Source organism: Salvelinus sp. IW2-2015, linkage group LG34 (assembly GCF_002910315.2).
Source record: "Salvelinus sp. IW2-2015 linkage group LG34, ASM291031v2, whole genome shotgun sequence".
In the NCBI taxonomy this organism is placed as follows: domain Eukaryota; kingdom Metazoa; phylum Chordata; class Actinopteri; order Salmoniformes; family Salmonidae; genus Salvelinus; species Salvelinus sp. IW2-2015.
The window spans coordinates 2,488,838-2,505,181 of record NC_036873.1 but is presented as its reverse complement, the minus strand read 5'-3'; the positions used below and the strand labels follow the sequence as shown (position 1 = coordinate 2,505,181).

At 42.1% G+C, this 16,344-nt stretch overlaps 3 protein-coding genes across 4 annotated transcripts in view; all 3 read left to right on the top strand.

The window, feature by feature from the left end:
- LOC111958311 (uncharacterized) overlaps positions 1–16,344 on the top strand; it is a 206,519-nt gene that overhangs the window by 85,363 nt on the left and 104,812 nt on the right. The gene's annotated exons all lie outside the window — the stretch shown is intronic.
- Positions 1–16,344, top strand: part of LOC111958395 (uncharacterized) — a 131,429-nt gene that overhangs the window by 42,443 nt on the left and 72,642 nt on the right. The gene's annotated exons all lie outside the window — the stretch shown is intronic.
- The window catches only part of LOC112067930 (uncharacterized), a 24,845-nt gene extending 8,501 nt beyond the window's left edge, over positions 1–16,344 (top strand). The window contains exons 1-7 of one of the 2 annotated variants that reach the window (XM_070437194.1): positions 414–612; positions 722–970; positions 1,445–1,569; positions 3,982–4,149; positions 13,933–14,094; positions 14,477–14,585; positions 14,809–16,344. In XM_070437194.1, coding sequence (XP_070293295.1) covers positions 573–612; positions 722–970; positions 1,445–1,569; positions 3,982–4,149; positions 13,933–14,094; positions 14,477–14,585; positions 14,809–15,773 — 1,818 coding nt within the window. In that variant the 5' untranslated portion in view covers positions 414–572 and the 3' untranslated portion in view covers positions 15,774–16,344. Of the gene's footprint in view, positions 1–413; positions 613–721; positions 971–1,444; positions 1,570–3,981; positions 4,150–13,932; positions 14,095–14,476; positions 14,586–14,808 lie in introns of those variants that run through there. The other variant, XM_024134846.2, reaches the window with a different exon arrangement.

Sequence of the window (16,344 nt, the reverse complement as noted above, 5' to 3'; positions counted from 1 at the left end):
GTTCTTAACTGCMTTACCTAGTTAAATAAAAAAATCCATTCCTTTACTTAGATTTGTGTGTATTAGGTATTTGTTGTGGAATTGTTAGATATTACTTGTTAGACATTGCTGCACTGTCGGAACTARAAGCACAAGCATTTAGCTACACTCGCAATAACATCTGCTAATCATGTGTATGTGACCAATACAATTTGATAGTGTTTTTTCTCCGAATTGCCAGGACATCGTGTCCTACATATCAGTACATTCGTAACAACTTAAGCATTATGGAACTAATTTTCGATCAAATAAACCCACAGTCATAACATTTTTTGTTGACCAAATTCGACACTCATTGACAATACGARAAGTCCTTCCTTGATTGACGAAACAACGAAAAAACGCCACCTGCTGGAAGGAGACAGACTTTATGCCGAGTTGGGCCTGTCTCTTCCTCTATGGTATTAGAAACTGTGAAACTGCCGGAAGATCACACGAAGAAGAAAACGGAAGTGAACAGTGACGAAGAACAATTTCCACATTAGCGTTTTGATTGTCATTTAGACGTTTATGAACACCCTGGAACTCAAAATATGACAATTTTAACGGCACAGCATCACATACTTACCAACGGTAGTGTTTAATTCGCATTGCAGACAGAATTTGGTTGATAGATTGTATCTAGGTAACGCTAGCTATCTGCTAACAATGGCTAACTGTATGGTTTTTCACTCTCAAATAGCCTCCATTATGGAGGTGCTAGCGAATACAGCCGTGGCAGACATCTGTAAACTCGTAGACGACGACTATGCAGTGTTTCGTTTGGAAATAACTCAAAGCCAGAAAGAAAACAGGACATTGCGGAGGAAATTACAGCTATTGGAACAGAAGGTGACACGGGAGCGCGCAGAAAGGACAATGAGAGAGCGAGTCCTCGCCAGTCGTCCCAGTAGTGTCAAGATYTTCGACCGATACAGAGGAATGGCAAGAGGTACATTTTGCACAAGACCGTGGCTGTCGCCCCGTTCGTCTGCGTATGTGTTGAGACGTATTACCCAGAATTGTTTCTTTGTCAGTTTTAGGATAGTATTGCACAAAGAAACAATATTTCCCGGAAGGCGGAGGCTGCGTAGCCGGTCATATATTGCTTAGTGCCTGTCGCCCCGTTCCCCTCTGCACATGTTTTCACATGTGTTCCCCAGAATTGGGGGATGGTCAGTTTGAATAGTATGCAATAATTCCTATCATATTCATACCAGATTCTTGATTTACTGCGTTTCCTTTACTCAATGAAAACAATATGATGATTATGTTTCATGCAATCGACCTATAAATAGTATATCAATAAGTTATGAGGTGTTACCTTACATCCTTGCCAATTCTAGACATTGTCAATTGTGTACAATATACCATTGACAGTAGCTAATCTAACCACCTTTTTCCCCCAAATTAATCTCTGGTGAAGGACATCTCACTGGAGGCCTCAGGAGCTTTGTGAAGCCAACAGGACACACTACATGGAGAGATGACCAACCAATMACTRTTGATGAGGGGAGTGGAACCTCAACCCAGCATGTTATCGTGATAGAGGTTAGTGTAATATACAGTACATCAAATGTGGCCAGTTTTTTTTTCAGAAAGGCAGAAAGCTATTCACTTGTTTACATGTACAGTACCAGTCAAAAGTTTGGACACCTACTCATTCAAGGGTTTCTTTATTTTTACTATTTTATACATTGTAGAATAATAGTGAAGACATCAAAYTATAAAATAACACATATGGAATCATGTAGTAACCAAAAAAATGGTTAAACAAATCAAAATATATTTTATATTCTTCAAAGTAGCCAACCTTTATCTTAATGACAGCTTTGCACACACTTGGCATTCTCTCAACCAGCTTTAGCTGGGATGCTTTTCCTTCACTCTACGGTCCAACTCATCCCATCTCAATTGGGTTGAGGTCGGGTGATTGTGGAGGCCAGGTGTTACGAATCCCTTTGGCCCTGCAGTCTAGGGGGATGGTAACGAGACCCATAACATAACTCATGCAAAGTATAATAGTGAAAACCACAGACAACTAAATTAGCGTCAAACACTCATGGTTTATTTGTAAACACACGGTAATGGGGAGCGGGAAAAGGGGCTGAGCTGGACCCAAGGAAAGAAATAATAAGCATTCAAAAACACCCCTAAGCTAGTCTACCTGCTTCAACAGCTAGCTAACTAACCAAAATTACAGAGGGTGGTCCGCCCAGTTCTAACTAGTGTATTTAGACAAAGTTCACCTACAGGAAGTGTATGCCCATGGGCGACTTGTCTTGGTACCCTCTTTTCCCACCATCAAACAAACAGTCAAACACCATAACAAAACAATACTCACAGGGTAACGGACAAAGTGACATGTAGTTGCAAAAACAAGAGATCTACAGARAGAATRAGCTCTGGAGAAAACAACTGAATGGGTTTTTAAACCAAGGGAAAGGGGATGTGATTTGGTAATGGAAACAGGAGGAGGTGTGTCTTCTGATTGGTGACTGATTGGGGAATGATTATTGCCACCTGTGAGGGGAGAAGGAGAGAAAATAAACACACACAGGATACCTGTATCCGTAACACCAGGTCATCTGATGCAGCACTCAATCACTCTCCTTCTTGTTCAAATAGCCCTTACTCAGCCTGGAGGTGTGTTGGGTCATTGTCCCACTAAGCGCAAACCAGGTGGGATGGCAATTCGCTGCAGAATGCTGTGGTAGCCATGCTGGTTAAGTGTGCCTTGAATTCTAAATAAATCACTGACAGTGTCACCAGCAAAGCACCCCCAAACATCACACCTCCTCCATGCTTTACAGTGGGAAACACACATGCGGAGATCATCCGTTCACCTACTCTGCGTCACAAAGATACGGCAGTTGGAACCAAAAATCWAAAATTTGGACTCATCAGACCAGAGGACAGATTTCCACCAGTCTAATGTCCATTKCCCGTGTTTCTTGGCCCAAGCAAGTCTCTTCTTATTGGTGTCCTTTAATAGTGGTTTCTTTGCAACAATTCGACCATGAAGGCCTGATTCATGGGGCGGCAGGTAGCCTAGTGGTTAGAGCGTTGGACTAGTAACCGGAAGGTTGCAAGATCAAATCCCCGAGCTGACAAGGTAAAAATCTGTCATTCAGTCCCACTGTTTATAGGCCGTCATTGAAAATAAGAATTTGTTCTTAACTGACTTGCCTAGTTAAATAAAGGTAAAATAAAAAATTCACACAGTCTCCTCTGAACTGTTGAGATGTGTCTGTTACTTAAACTCTGTGAAGCATTTATTTGGGCTGCAATTTCTGAAGCTGGTAACTAACGAACTTATCCTCTGCAGCAAAGGTAACTCTCAGTCTTCCTATTCTGTGACCTTCCTCATGAGAACCAGTTTCATCATAGCGCTGGATGGTTTTTAAGGACTGCACTTTAAAAGCTCTTGAAATGTTCTGTATTGACTAACCTTCATGTCTTAAAGTAATGACTGTCATTTSTCTTTGCTTATTTGAGCTGTTCTTGCCGTAATATGGACTTGATCTTCTACCAAAAAGGTATACCCCCTACCTTGTCACAACACAACTGATTGTCTCAAACGCAATTAAGGAAAGAAATTCCACAAATGAACTTTTAACAAGGCACACATGTTAATTGAAATGTATTCCAGGTGACCTCATGAAGCTGGTTGAGAGAATGCCAAGCTTGTGCAAAGCTGGCTACTTTGAAGAATCTCAAATATATTTTAATTTGTTTAACACTTTTTTTGGTTACTACATGATTCCATGTGTGTTATTTCATAGTTTTGATGTCTTCACTATTATTCTACAATGTATAAAATAGTAAAAATWAAGAAAAACTTTTGACTGGTACTGTACATCCTTATTTCTCTGCCATAGGGGAGTTTGTGAGACTTTCCTACAACATTGTTATCCAATTCCACTCATGTACCAGTAATAACCTCCTCTCTTCTTGTGTCAGTCTGCAGATACAGAGGTTTCAGGTCCTGGGGTCAAGCAGGAGAGAACTGAAAGAGAGGACACAAGACACAGAAGAGACATCCAGACTGGATTGACTGGAGCACYMCCTGTATCCAGGGAGGACCCCGCCACCTCGCCTCAGCCCAGGACACGACACAGCATCACGGAGGTCAGTGGAACGCCGAACACCGTCCTCAAGTCAGAGACAGACACCAAGACTTTAAYTGTAACACACAGGCTCTTACCCACAGAATCTGACCACAGATCAGACTCGGAGACACTGGAGCTGGGGCCACTGGGCTGTCCTCCTGCTTCCAGCTCAGAGTACTTACCGGTATTTCACCAGAGCCAGAGGACGGTTCTTTCCTGTGGCGATGGTGACACGTTAGACACTGGTGTTGATGACCTGTCTTGTTCTTACGCTACAGAGATGGACCCTGGCAACATRYCCTTGGGTTTAGARACACAGACTCATCTGTTTAGAGGGGAGTGGAACCAGTACAGTAGTAGTGTATACTCTGAAGRGTGCCTAGATAAGAAACGGGAGGTTGTACTGGTAGACGAGGTAAAAGTGGAGGGTGACGCTCCTCCCATATGGAATGCAGATAGTCACCTAGGAGACGGACACTCACAGGGCAGAGATTTCTTASATTACAGAGAAAGCTCAGACACAAATATAAATGTTGTCACCCACTCCCCTTTACACGCATTCGGAGATCGTGACCCAGTGTCCACGTCGATGGCACCTTCCGATTCACACGGCTGCGTCGATCAGGTGTTGAACTCAAATGACCAAAGGGCCATGGCTCGTGGAGGGGGAGCAACATCAGGCAATAGTAAAGAGAAACGGTTCCTCTGCATGTTCTGTAACAAAGGCTTCAGCTGCCCCCAGAAGGTGGAGATTCACCAGAGGGYCCACACAGGAGAGAAACCCTTCAGCTGTACCCAGTGTCATATGTGCTTTTCCCAGGCTTGTCACCTGAAGAGGCACCAGAGGGTCCACACAGGGGAGAAACCCTACAGCTGCCCCCATTGTGAGAAGAKGTTCTCCCGCCAGGACCAGCTGAARATGCACCTGAAGGTCCACACAGGAGAGAGGCCATTTGCCTGTACGCACTGCAGGAAGAGGTTCTCAGAGAGGAGCAACCTCAGGATACACCAGCAGAAACACCATTCCACTCTATAGCGTCTGGCGTTTAGATCAAGCCCTGCATTAAAAACATAGATTCAGTGTTATCAGCAGAAAAGATCCACAGATGCATTTAGAATAATGAAACAGATTTCAGTGTTGAATACTTGTGGGTAGAATATTGCATCCAGATATTGTGTGATATATAAGGCAGGTGATAAGCCTAAAAAGTGTTTGAGGTGTTCTGGAAGACTGTTCTGAAAAATGTACCTCTGTAGGAGATGAAAAATGTACCTTGTCTTGTACAGAAAAAAGGGGTGTGGAGATCTGTGCCAGTTCTTGTTGAGTAGTGGTGGACCTGAGTATTACATGTGAATAGTGATTGAAAAGAAACAGGGAGTACATATATTTTTTAATTGAAATGCATACAGATTTTAAGTTGGTTGATGTCATAAATATTAAGAACTTGAAAGTGATGGAAAAGTGGAGAGGAACTGGCACGACTGTCTGAAATGAGTTGCCAGCATCACAAAAATAGTTTTTGGAGAATGAATATGTTAAAGTTACTTTTGTAAGTATTGGCCTAGACCAGGGCTATTCAACTCTTACCCTACGAGGTCCAGAGCCTGCTGGTTTTCTGTTCTACCTGATAATGAATTGCACCCACATGTTGTTCCAGGTCTAAATATGTCCGTGAGTAGAGGGGAACAATGGAGAAAGAAACACAGCACAACTAACTCCAGAGTTKAGTTTGAGGGGCCTAGACTATATTGCAACATAAGGATGCATTAAGGTGTATTACAGATTTAATATTATTTTCCTTGGGATGAGATGTTGAATTTGTCTGATGACACCAATACCTCTCGCAATTTTATTGCAGACAAATGAAGTGGGATTTGCCCAGTTTATTTTTTTCRTCAATGAGAACACCTAGGAATTTGTTCGTTTTAACACTGAAAAGGAAATGTATAATTTTTTTATTCGACTCTTGGACCGAGGACAGACATTGGTTACAATATGCCATTTGATTATATTCCAATCGGCTAAATTCTGTAGGCTACCCGTAAAAGGCGCTGCATGGTCAATCCGACGTCTGCATTGGCCGTGTAGCATTTACGGTGATACGGCCTCTGCAAAAGTCAGGGAATTCATACTTTTTGTGCTTCGCGGAGCAGAGCTGTTGTGAAGGAACTTGTCAAGGAAGTGAGTTTGTGTTTATACAGGACCTTCCGCCGCCCACCTACCGTCAGCCAATCATGTCAGTGCGGAGATATACGGAGCCCTCTGCATTGTTACAAAATTTGGGAGGCGCGATGCKKTACGGAGCTCAATTTGGCCTCTGCATGCTTCTGTAGGCGCCACAATTGCTTCACACCTTCCATATGGAGCCTCCGACCACATTTTCAGATCAAGCATAAATTGGCTTTTAGCCTATCCATTGTCACATTATGAAAGGTGTGAAAACAGATTATAGGCTATTGTTTGTGTCCCTGGCTGAGTTGATGAGCTGATTTGGGCCATCAGTTGATTGACAGATGTAGAACTTACTGTAGAACGATACATTTTCCTCCAGTGTGGATGCTCGCCTATAGTTGGGCTGTGTATAATTTGCCAATTTAGTTATTGTCTTTGGTGTGGATTGAAAGCCTGTATTGTGTGGCCTTAATATTTCATTTTGTAAAGCTGTTTGAGCCTATCCAAAGATGATTTTGTTGAGCTGAGACACTTTTCTCTGGATAGTAAATTATCAGACTATTTGTTTTACTTCTTGAAAACATTGAAATAAATGCAATTCACTTGTGGGCCTAATGTAGGCTCAGGCTTGCCACTATATCACCCAGCACTGGGCGAGAACTCATGAGGCTCGGAGCCAAAGCACGCTGCTTAGACCTCTGCGCTACTGCAGGTCACAATGCTCTAGCAAGCTGTAAGAATGCTATGAATACCAGTGGCGGTCAATGTCATTTAAGATGAGGGAGGTCAATTATATTTTTTTTACCAGCATGGCCTTATTTATATTACAGCATATTGGATGACAGTCATTCATATTCCATTCACCCAGTTCAATGTAACATCGATAGGTTTAGGCTACAACGTGTTACTCTATACCCATCATGAGGTTGCTACAACCTAGCCTATGAGTGAAAGTTTACAGCGTAGGTGCACACAGGTCGAGAGAAAGATTGAGGTGACAGACAATGACACTATCRTAGAAACTTTTACACAGGGAGACTCAAAGTCAATCTTAAATGAATCATTGTTTATTTTCATGCATGTGACAGACCAATACCTCATGAGACTTCTCTCTAAGCTGAAACTGAGATATCCCTTTCTCTAAACAACATTCTTGGGGTACTGCCAAATTGCAGATAGTGATAGTGAGGATTYGTTCAATCAGYCACTTGCATGAACACAGAGATTGGTTATTAGAAAAGCACACACTTAAAAATGTCCATCACATTATCACTTGTGGGACAATAATCGTTACATTTTAAGGTACACATTCGATTTTAGCTTCTATATCATATTTATAATAAAGTACAGCAAAAATCAACACATTAAACCAGACACTAATTTCAAACCCTTCTTTCTGGGTTGTACTTGTAAAACCATTGCAGTAGAATGTTTTAACTTAACCTTCGCTTCATACAGTTACACATACAGTTGAAGTCGGAAATTTACATACACTTAGGTTGGAGTCATTAACTCGTTTTTCAATCACTAAACAAATTTCTTGTTAACAAAGTATAGTTTTGGCAAGTCGGTTAGGACATCTACTTTGTGCATGACACAAGTCATTTTACCAACAATTGTTTGCAGACAGATTATTTCACTTATAATTCAACGTATCACAATTGCAGTGGGTCAGAAGTTTACATACACTAAGTTGACTGTGCCTTTAAACAGCTTGGAAAATTCCAGAAAATGATGTCATGCTTTAGAAGCATCTAATAGGCTAATTGACATCATTTGAGTCAATTGGAGGTGTACCTGTGGATGTATTTCAAKGCCTACCTTCAAACTCAGTGCCTATTTGCTTGACATCATGGGAAAATCAAAAGAAATCAGCCAAGACCTCAGAAAAAAAGTTGTAGACCTCCACAATTCTGGTTCATCCTTGGGAGCAAAAGGCCTGAAGGTACCACGTTCATCTGTACAAGCAATAGTACGCAAGTATAAACACCATGGGACCACGCAGCCGTCATACCGCTCAGGAAGGAGACACGTTCTGTCTCCTAGAGATGAATGTCATTTGGTGCGAAAAGTGCAAATCAATCCCAGAACAACAGCAAAGGACCTTGTGAAGATGCTGGAGGAAACAGGTACAAAAGTATCTATATCCATAGTAAAATGAGTCCTATATCGACATAACCTGAAAGGTCACTCAGCAAAGAAGAAGCCACTGCTCCAAAACGCCATAAAAAGCTAGACAACGATTTGCAACTGCACATGGGGACAAAGATCGTACTTTTTGGAGAAATGTCCTCTGGTCTGATGAAAAAATAGAACTGTTGGCCATAACTGTCGACCATCGTTATGTTTGGTAAAAATGTGTGTGGTAAAAATTGTAGGGTAAAAACAAACAAAATGGCCAGGCYTTAGCAGTCAAGCTGAATAGGCCTCTTCTAAAGTAAACAATCCCAGAGCCTGTCTCTTGTAATCATTGTCATTTTGACCTGTTGCATTGACATACAGTTCTGTACAAACTGTCCCTGGGACATAAACTAGTCAAAATAAGAAACCTGTTTAACAAATCTACTAGGACCTTCAAAAAGTTGGTGCTGGCTTATCAGCTCAATATTCCTGATTAAAAACATTTACTTGGATCTACTTCAATTCTGGACACAGTTCCACGTAATGGAAACAGATTGTTTTAAATTATATTACTTTCCTACTTAAATCACTGGTGCTACCCAAACTATAGAATAAAAATTGGAAATTGTCATAAAACGTGTCATTTCAATTATTCATACCTCTGTCCCAGATTTCCCCACTGTCTGTGAGGGACACCCCTTACAGACAGGTTTTTTTTCAGTGAGTACTGGCGGCTAGCTGTTCCACAGGAAGCTTATCTCTAACCCAAACACCAGATGTCGGCCTCTAATTTAATATCGGTCCTAATGCTCAATCCCTCTGTTCATAATGTGACCTTGTATTGAAACATTTACTTCTTCAAATTACTAAGATATTGCATTAGAGTGCTATCTGAAAGCCACTTACCATTCACTTTGTTCCTTCACACTTATTAAATGTCTATTTTAAGATTCATATGTAATGCTTTGGAGGGATCAATATGTATTAACTGGGCTGGCACTGTCTCAGTCCCCTGTATATCGCATGCTCTGTCTATATTAAGTCTCTACCTAGCATGTTCTGTATTCACCTACTCAACCGTTTAACATCATTGGTTCTATTTAACAGGTTATGGGGTTTATTTCAAAACGTATTACCAGCGTGGAAGAAATCTCATAAGTGTTTATAGTTKTATTGGTTAGGGGCAAGTCAAATCCCGTACAATGCTTTAACCTAATCTTTCTCAAATGATCCATAAAGGGACCACTGAACATTTCTCAGAATACGTCTACGTGTGGGTGTACAAGTTGTATGTATATTTTTCCTATTGTTACTTTGTCAGATCTCTGGTAACCCATTATACATTTGTGTTACATCACAAATTCCTCCTCTACACCAGTGTTCTATTCATACAGGGGTTTACATATTCCCTCTAGTGTTCTATTTAACAGCATATTCGGGAATAATACTCTTATCTCCATACAGAACCCCTATATAACGTTATAGATCTGAAAATTCAGCTCACACAGAACTGGTTGGGGTATTAATTATTTTCCTTATATAACTATACTTAGGTATTCACAGTCACACCACGTGCATCTTCAACGATTCTAAATTCCTACAATAACACCGTGTGCTATTATCAGTGGTTCTCAGACCACGTAGACTTTTTAGACTTTTTACATCGTTACATATGTATCTTCAACGGTTCTCTTGCCACTACTTCCTATACACTTGTAGTCCCAGACTACGATGGGCGGTGGTGGATGGAACCCCTAGATTGAAAAACTCGGCTCACACAGAACTGGACAACTCGGCTCACACAGAACTGGAAAACTCGGCTCACATTCACACTGGAGCTAGTCCCCAGACTCAGTCTGTTATAGCTACATTTCAATCTCTTATTATCCAATTTTCTATCAGCCTATTATCCAAAATTCAAATATATATATTTTTTAATTTTTAATAAATTTTATCCCATTTTCTCCCCAATTTTCGTGGTATCCAATCGCTAGTAATTACTATCTTGTCTCATCGCTACAACTCCCGTACGGGCTCGGGAGAGACGAAGGTCGAAAGCCATGCGTCCTCCGAAGCACAACCCAACCAAGCCGCACTGCTTCTTTAACACAGCGCGCCTCCAACCCGAAGCCAGCCGCACCAATGTGTCGGAGGAAACACCGTGTACCTGGCCCCCTTGGTTAGCGCGCACTGCGCCCGGCCCGCCACAGGAGTCGCTGGAGCGCGATGAGACAAGGATATCCCTACCGCCAAACCCTCCCTAACCCGGACGACGCTATGCCAATTGTGCGTCGCCCACGGACCTCCGGTCGCGGCCGGCTGCAACAGAGCCTGGGCGCGAACCCAGAGACTCTGGTGGCGCAGCTAGCACTGCGATGCAGTGCCCTAGACCACTGCGCCACCCGGGAGGCCCCCCAAAATTCAATCTTAATAGTAATAATTTCAATCCATTTATTATCCACATTTCAATCAGCTTAATGTCATATTTTACAATCACACAACTTTCACATCCACTAATAGTCCCAAACACACTCTAATCTCCATTATTACCCCATGTGCATCTTCAATGATTCTCTTGTCGTTACTTCCTATGCACCATATGTATCTCCTATATACAGTGCCGTTGGAAAATATTCAGACCCCTTGACTTTTTCCACATTGTTAGGTTACAGCCTTATTCTAACATTGATTAAATCGTTTTTTCCCATCAAGCTACAAACAATACCCCATAATGACAAAGCAAAAACAGGTTTTTAGAGATGTTTGCTAATTTATAAAAATACAAAACTGAAATATCACATTTACATAACTATTCAGACCCTTGTTCCTGCATTGTATTGGCTTTGTRCTTAGGGTTGTTGTCCTGTTGGAAGGTGAACCTTTGACACAGTCTGAGATCCTGAGCGCTCTGGAGCAGGGTTTCATCAAGGATCTCTCTGTACTGCTCTGGTCATCTTTGCCTTGATCCTGACTAGGGTTGCACATTTTGGGGAATATTCAGAGGTGGAAACTTTCTGTGGGAGTTGACAGAAATATGGGAATTGATGGAAATATATGCAAATTAATATTAACACCATTTAAGTGTAGCTGTTTTTTTGCATTGGATATATTTACCATATCATATGGAGACAGAAACATAATCCTTTTACCTTATCATAAGTAGACATAATTGCAAATTATTAAATCCTTCCAATAGAAAAAACAATTTAGTTACGAATTGAACTTGACTCTTGTGAATTGACTCTTCACATGGGATGATTTCACTGCACAACAAAAGGGAATATTGAATGATCCATCACATCTCCCAAAAACGTTTAACATACATCTGTAAAATCATAGTCTAGAAACTAAAGCTTTGGTTGTCTTCCTCTCAGGCTTTCATGTCTTCTCCCTAAACCTCCTCAATGTCCACCTCTTGAACATCAGACTGTGAGGCCTCATCTTCACTGTCACGTTCCAACCTTGTTGAGGATGGCTCGTTGTCAGGCTCAAAAAGCCTCAAATTTGCCCGGRTGGCCACCAATTTTTCAAMCCTTGTATTGGTCAGCCTGTTGTGTGTGTGTTCCCAAACAAGGATCAGTTGCGCTCTGAGGCGGCTGATGTTGGTGGGATTTGGAGGATGATGAGGCAACAGGGGAAAGAGCCTCAGATCCACAAAGTCCCTTCCACCAGGTGGCTGATGAGATACACTACCGTTCAAAAGTTTGGGGTCACTTAGAAATGTCCATTGAAATAACATCAAATTGATCAGAAAGTGTAGATATTGTTAATGTTGTAAATTACTATTGTAGCTGGAAATATCTACATCAACCATCACTCCTGTGTTCCAATGGCACGTTGTGTTAGCTAATCCAAGTTTATCATTTTAAAAAGGCTAATTGCTCATTAGAAAACCCTTTTGCAATTATGTTAGCACAGCTGAAAACTGTTGTTCTGATTAAAGAAGCAATAAAACTGGCCTTCTTTAGACTAGTTGAGTATCTGGAGCATCAGCATTTGTTGGTTCGATTACAGGCTCAAAATGGCCAGAAACAAATTACGTTCTGATGAAACCCGTCAGTCTATTCCATGCGATAAATTGCCAAGAAACTGAAGATCTCATACAACGCTGTGTACTACTCCCTTCACAGAACAGCGCAAACTGGCACTAACCAGAATAGAAAGAGTGGGAGGCCCCCGGTGCTGGCCTTCTAGGCAGAGTTCCTCTGTCCAGTGACTGTGTTCTTTTGCCCATCTTAATCTTTTATTTTTATTGGCCAGTCTGAGATATGGCTTTTTCTTTGCAACTTTGCCTAGAAGGCCAGCAACCCGGAGTCACCTCTTCATTGTTGATGTTGAGACTGGTGTTTTGCGGGTACTATTTAATGAAGCTGCCAGTTGAGGACTTGTGAGGCATCTGTTAGTATTTATTTTTAGGTGGGGGGGTAGGTTAATTTAAGAGGTAGGGTTTAACTCTCAGACCATGAGAAACCAGGTTCTCTGGTCTGACGAAACTAAGATTGAACTCTTTGGCCTGAATACCAAGAGTCACATYTGGAGGAAACCTGGCACCATCCGGCAGCCGGGATTTCTCGGCAGCCGGGACTGGGAGACTATTCAGGATCGAGGGAAAGATTAACGGAGCACAGATATCCTTGATGAAAACCTGTTCCAGAGAGCTCAGGACCTCCGACTAAGGCGAAGGTTCACCTTCCAACAGGACAATGACCCTAAGCACACAGCCAAGACAACGCAGAAGGTTCACCTTCCAACAGGACAATGACCCTAAGCACACAGCCAAGACAACGCAGGAGTGGCTTCGGGACAAGTCTCTGAATATCCTTGAGTGGCCCAGCCAGAGCCCGGACTTGAAGCCGATCGAACATCTCTGTAAAGACCTGAAAATAACTGTGCAGGGATGCTCCCCATCCAACCTGACAGAACTTGAGAGGATCTGCAGAGAAGAAACTCCAAGTATAGGTGCGCCAAGCTTCTAGCGTCATACCCAAGAAGACGCGAGGCTGTAATTGCTGCCAAAGGTGCTTCAACAAAGTACTGAGTAAAGGGTCTGAAAACTTATATTAAACATTACATTTGTTCATACATTTGCAAAATGTCTAAACCTGTTTTTGCTTTGTCATTATGGGGTATTGTGTATAGATTGAGGAAAAAAACTATTTAATAAATTTTAGAATAAAACGTAACAAAATGTGGAAAAAGTCAAGGAGTCTGGATACTTCCAAATGCAYTGTGTAGTGTACACACATACTAACAAACACACCAATATAGTTGAGTCAGGTTTGTATGATGTTGACTTGACTTATCATAGCTGACTTATTTTTACCCACAACATCATATTTGTCCACCATGATGGGTTTAACAACAATGAAGTAATTCTGTAACTACAGTATAGGACCCAAATGTCGTCGAGATGGGTAAACACTCCATGTTGAAAGTGTGTTTATTATCTGTGTGTACGTACCTGAGGGAGTATATGTCTGTGTAATCTGTATCACCTGACTCTTCCAGGAGGAGGAGGGTCCAGAGGTGCTGCTGGTGAAGGAGGAGGGGTGTGAGGAGGGTCTGGGGAACCCTGAGGGGACCATGGTCATGGAGGACAACCAGACTACACCTCCTGAACCCACAGAGGAACCAGCTGAGCAGCACAGGACAACACACAGTATCAGTGAGGTGAGCCCACTGAACTACTGTCTGAATGGTATTAGTTCGGGCCGTATTCCACTAAGTCTCTCAGAGTATGAGTGCTGAAGTAGGATCAGTTTTGTCATTTTAGATCACAAGACTATGTAGACAGGTGCGGGACCTGATCCTCGATCACCACTTCTACTCTGAGACTCTTTGTGTATAAGGGCACAGGTCTTGATATATTGTCTGGTAGTGTGGAACCATGCCTTTGAATTATCAAACCATTAATTAAAGAAGGTCAAGTAATCAAATCAACTAACACGTTTGCATAGGACCCATAGCAATCCCCAATCAGAAGATGCTCCATAGCAGGGTGCTCATATCAGATTTCGTGATCCAACATCCTCTCACTCTGTATCTCTTACAGTCAGTAGACATGGAGGATGGGAAGCCTGATCTGCTGATTGTCAAAGAGGAGACAATAGACGAACCAGAGAGCATTGACCTGCTGAGTGGACTAAAGCTGGGGGAGGAAGGTAAGGGAGAAATAAAATAGTCTACATACAGTAATAGATCTTCAATGGAAATAGTGATGCATCTGGCTATTATTTTTCCTTAATTTTCTTCAATCATAAAATGCTATTTGTTTACATACAAAAAAAACAATGCATGAAAATGCTCAGGTAATTGACAAAAGAAATCCATATGTAGAATGTTCTCTGCCATGTTTGTGAAGTCTTTTGTAACTTCTTCCTGCAGGTGGTTGGCTGGAGGCTAACAGAGGAGACTGGGCAGCCATCTTGGATTCCCAGACCCAGACCTGTGCAGCCAAAGGCCTAAGAGACAACGTCACTGATCAGGCCAGGACCAGAGGCGATATAATGGAGGTCAGTGGATGGGACAGCATCCTCAACTCTCAGCGGGGGAACTACACTGTTAACCACAACCAGAAACCGACAGTCGAACACAAAACAACCAAACTTAGTCTCCATGACAACAGACTGGCTGAGACCAGGGCGAGGCGTAAATTTGGTCTGCAGGTACGGGGAGGTGTCCGTATGCGGCTGGAGAGAACAGACACAGACTCGGCTAGCGATGCTCCATCCTGCTCCTATAGTTGTGATTCAGAGAGACTGATGGCGCCTCAGGTTAACCCCCTAACAGGTGCTGCCTTCAGCCTGCCTTCTATAGGATCTATCAACTGGAACATGGACCCTGCGACAACACAGACACTCCCTGGCCTTCATCCTCCTCACACTCTCCTAATGTTAAACCAGACCTCAGACAATGCCAGTGCCTCATCACTAAATGGCTACACAAGCCCATTGACAAATGAACGTAGTAGAGACGTAATCTGTAAAGCTGGCAGCGTCAAAGAGAAGCGCTTCCCATGTTCATTCTGTGGGAAAGCCTTCAGTTTTCCCAAACAGGTGGAGATCCACCAGAGGACTCACACAGGGGAGAAACCATTCAACTGTACACAGTGTTATATGCGCTTCGCCCGGGCTGGCCACCTGAAGAGCCATCAGAGGGTCCACACAGGGGAGAAACCCTTCAGCTGCCCCCAGTGTGAGAAGAGGTTCTCCCACCAGCACCAGCTGAAGAGGCACCTGAAGGTCCACACGGGAGAGAGGCCGTTTGCCTGTACGCACTGCGAGAAGAGGTTCTCAGAGAGGAGCTATCTCAGGATACACCAGCAGAAAATGCACATGGTCCATGTATAGACATGTAATTTAGTACTAGTTAGTTTGTTTGTTGTTGGTTTTGGATGTAGTAGGGAACTGGATGAGGTGAACTGAGGAAAGAATGAGTATGATGAGGCAGAGTAGATGATATGGTGATGGTTGATGTGATGGTGTCTGTAAAAATGCTTCACTGATGTAAAGTGAGCCGTGTCCTGTTTGATGCTGGTGTTTTATAATGAGGAAATGTTAGTGCCTTAATTCATTGACTTAAAATGAAGTAGTGAAGATGTGTGTAATGTTGAACCTTTTCCAAAGTATTCTAAAATGTATTTTATGGTACCATATTTATATAAAAGGTAGTGTTACCATAGTGATGTTATTCTACTTGTGATTGCTATTTTGTTTAAATGAACTACTAAATTGACTCTGACTGACTTGGTTATTTTGTATCATTTTYTATATATATATATATTTTAGAATAAACTCCAATGGCTCCATATTGTTAGGTACTTGAATCAGTTTTCAAGATGGGCTGTGGTTCACATTTTATAATGTCATGTTTGTGTGTACAGGAAAGAGTTTAAATAAAGTTTCCTGCTTTTCAGTACAA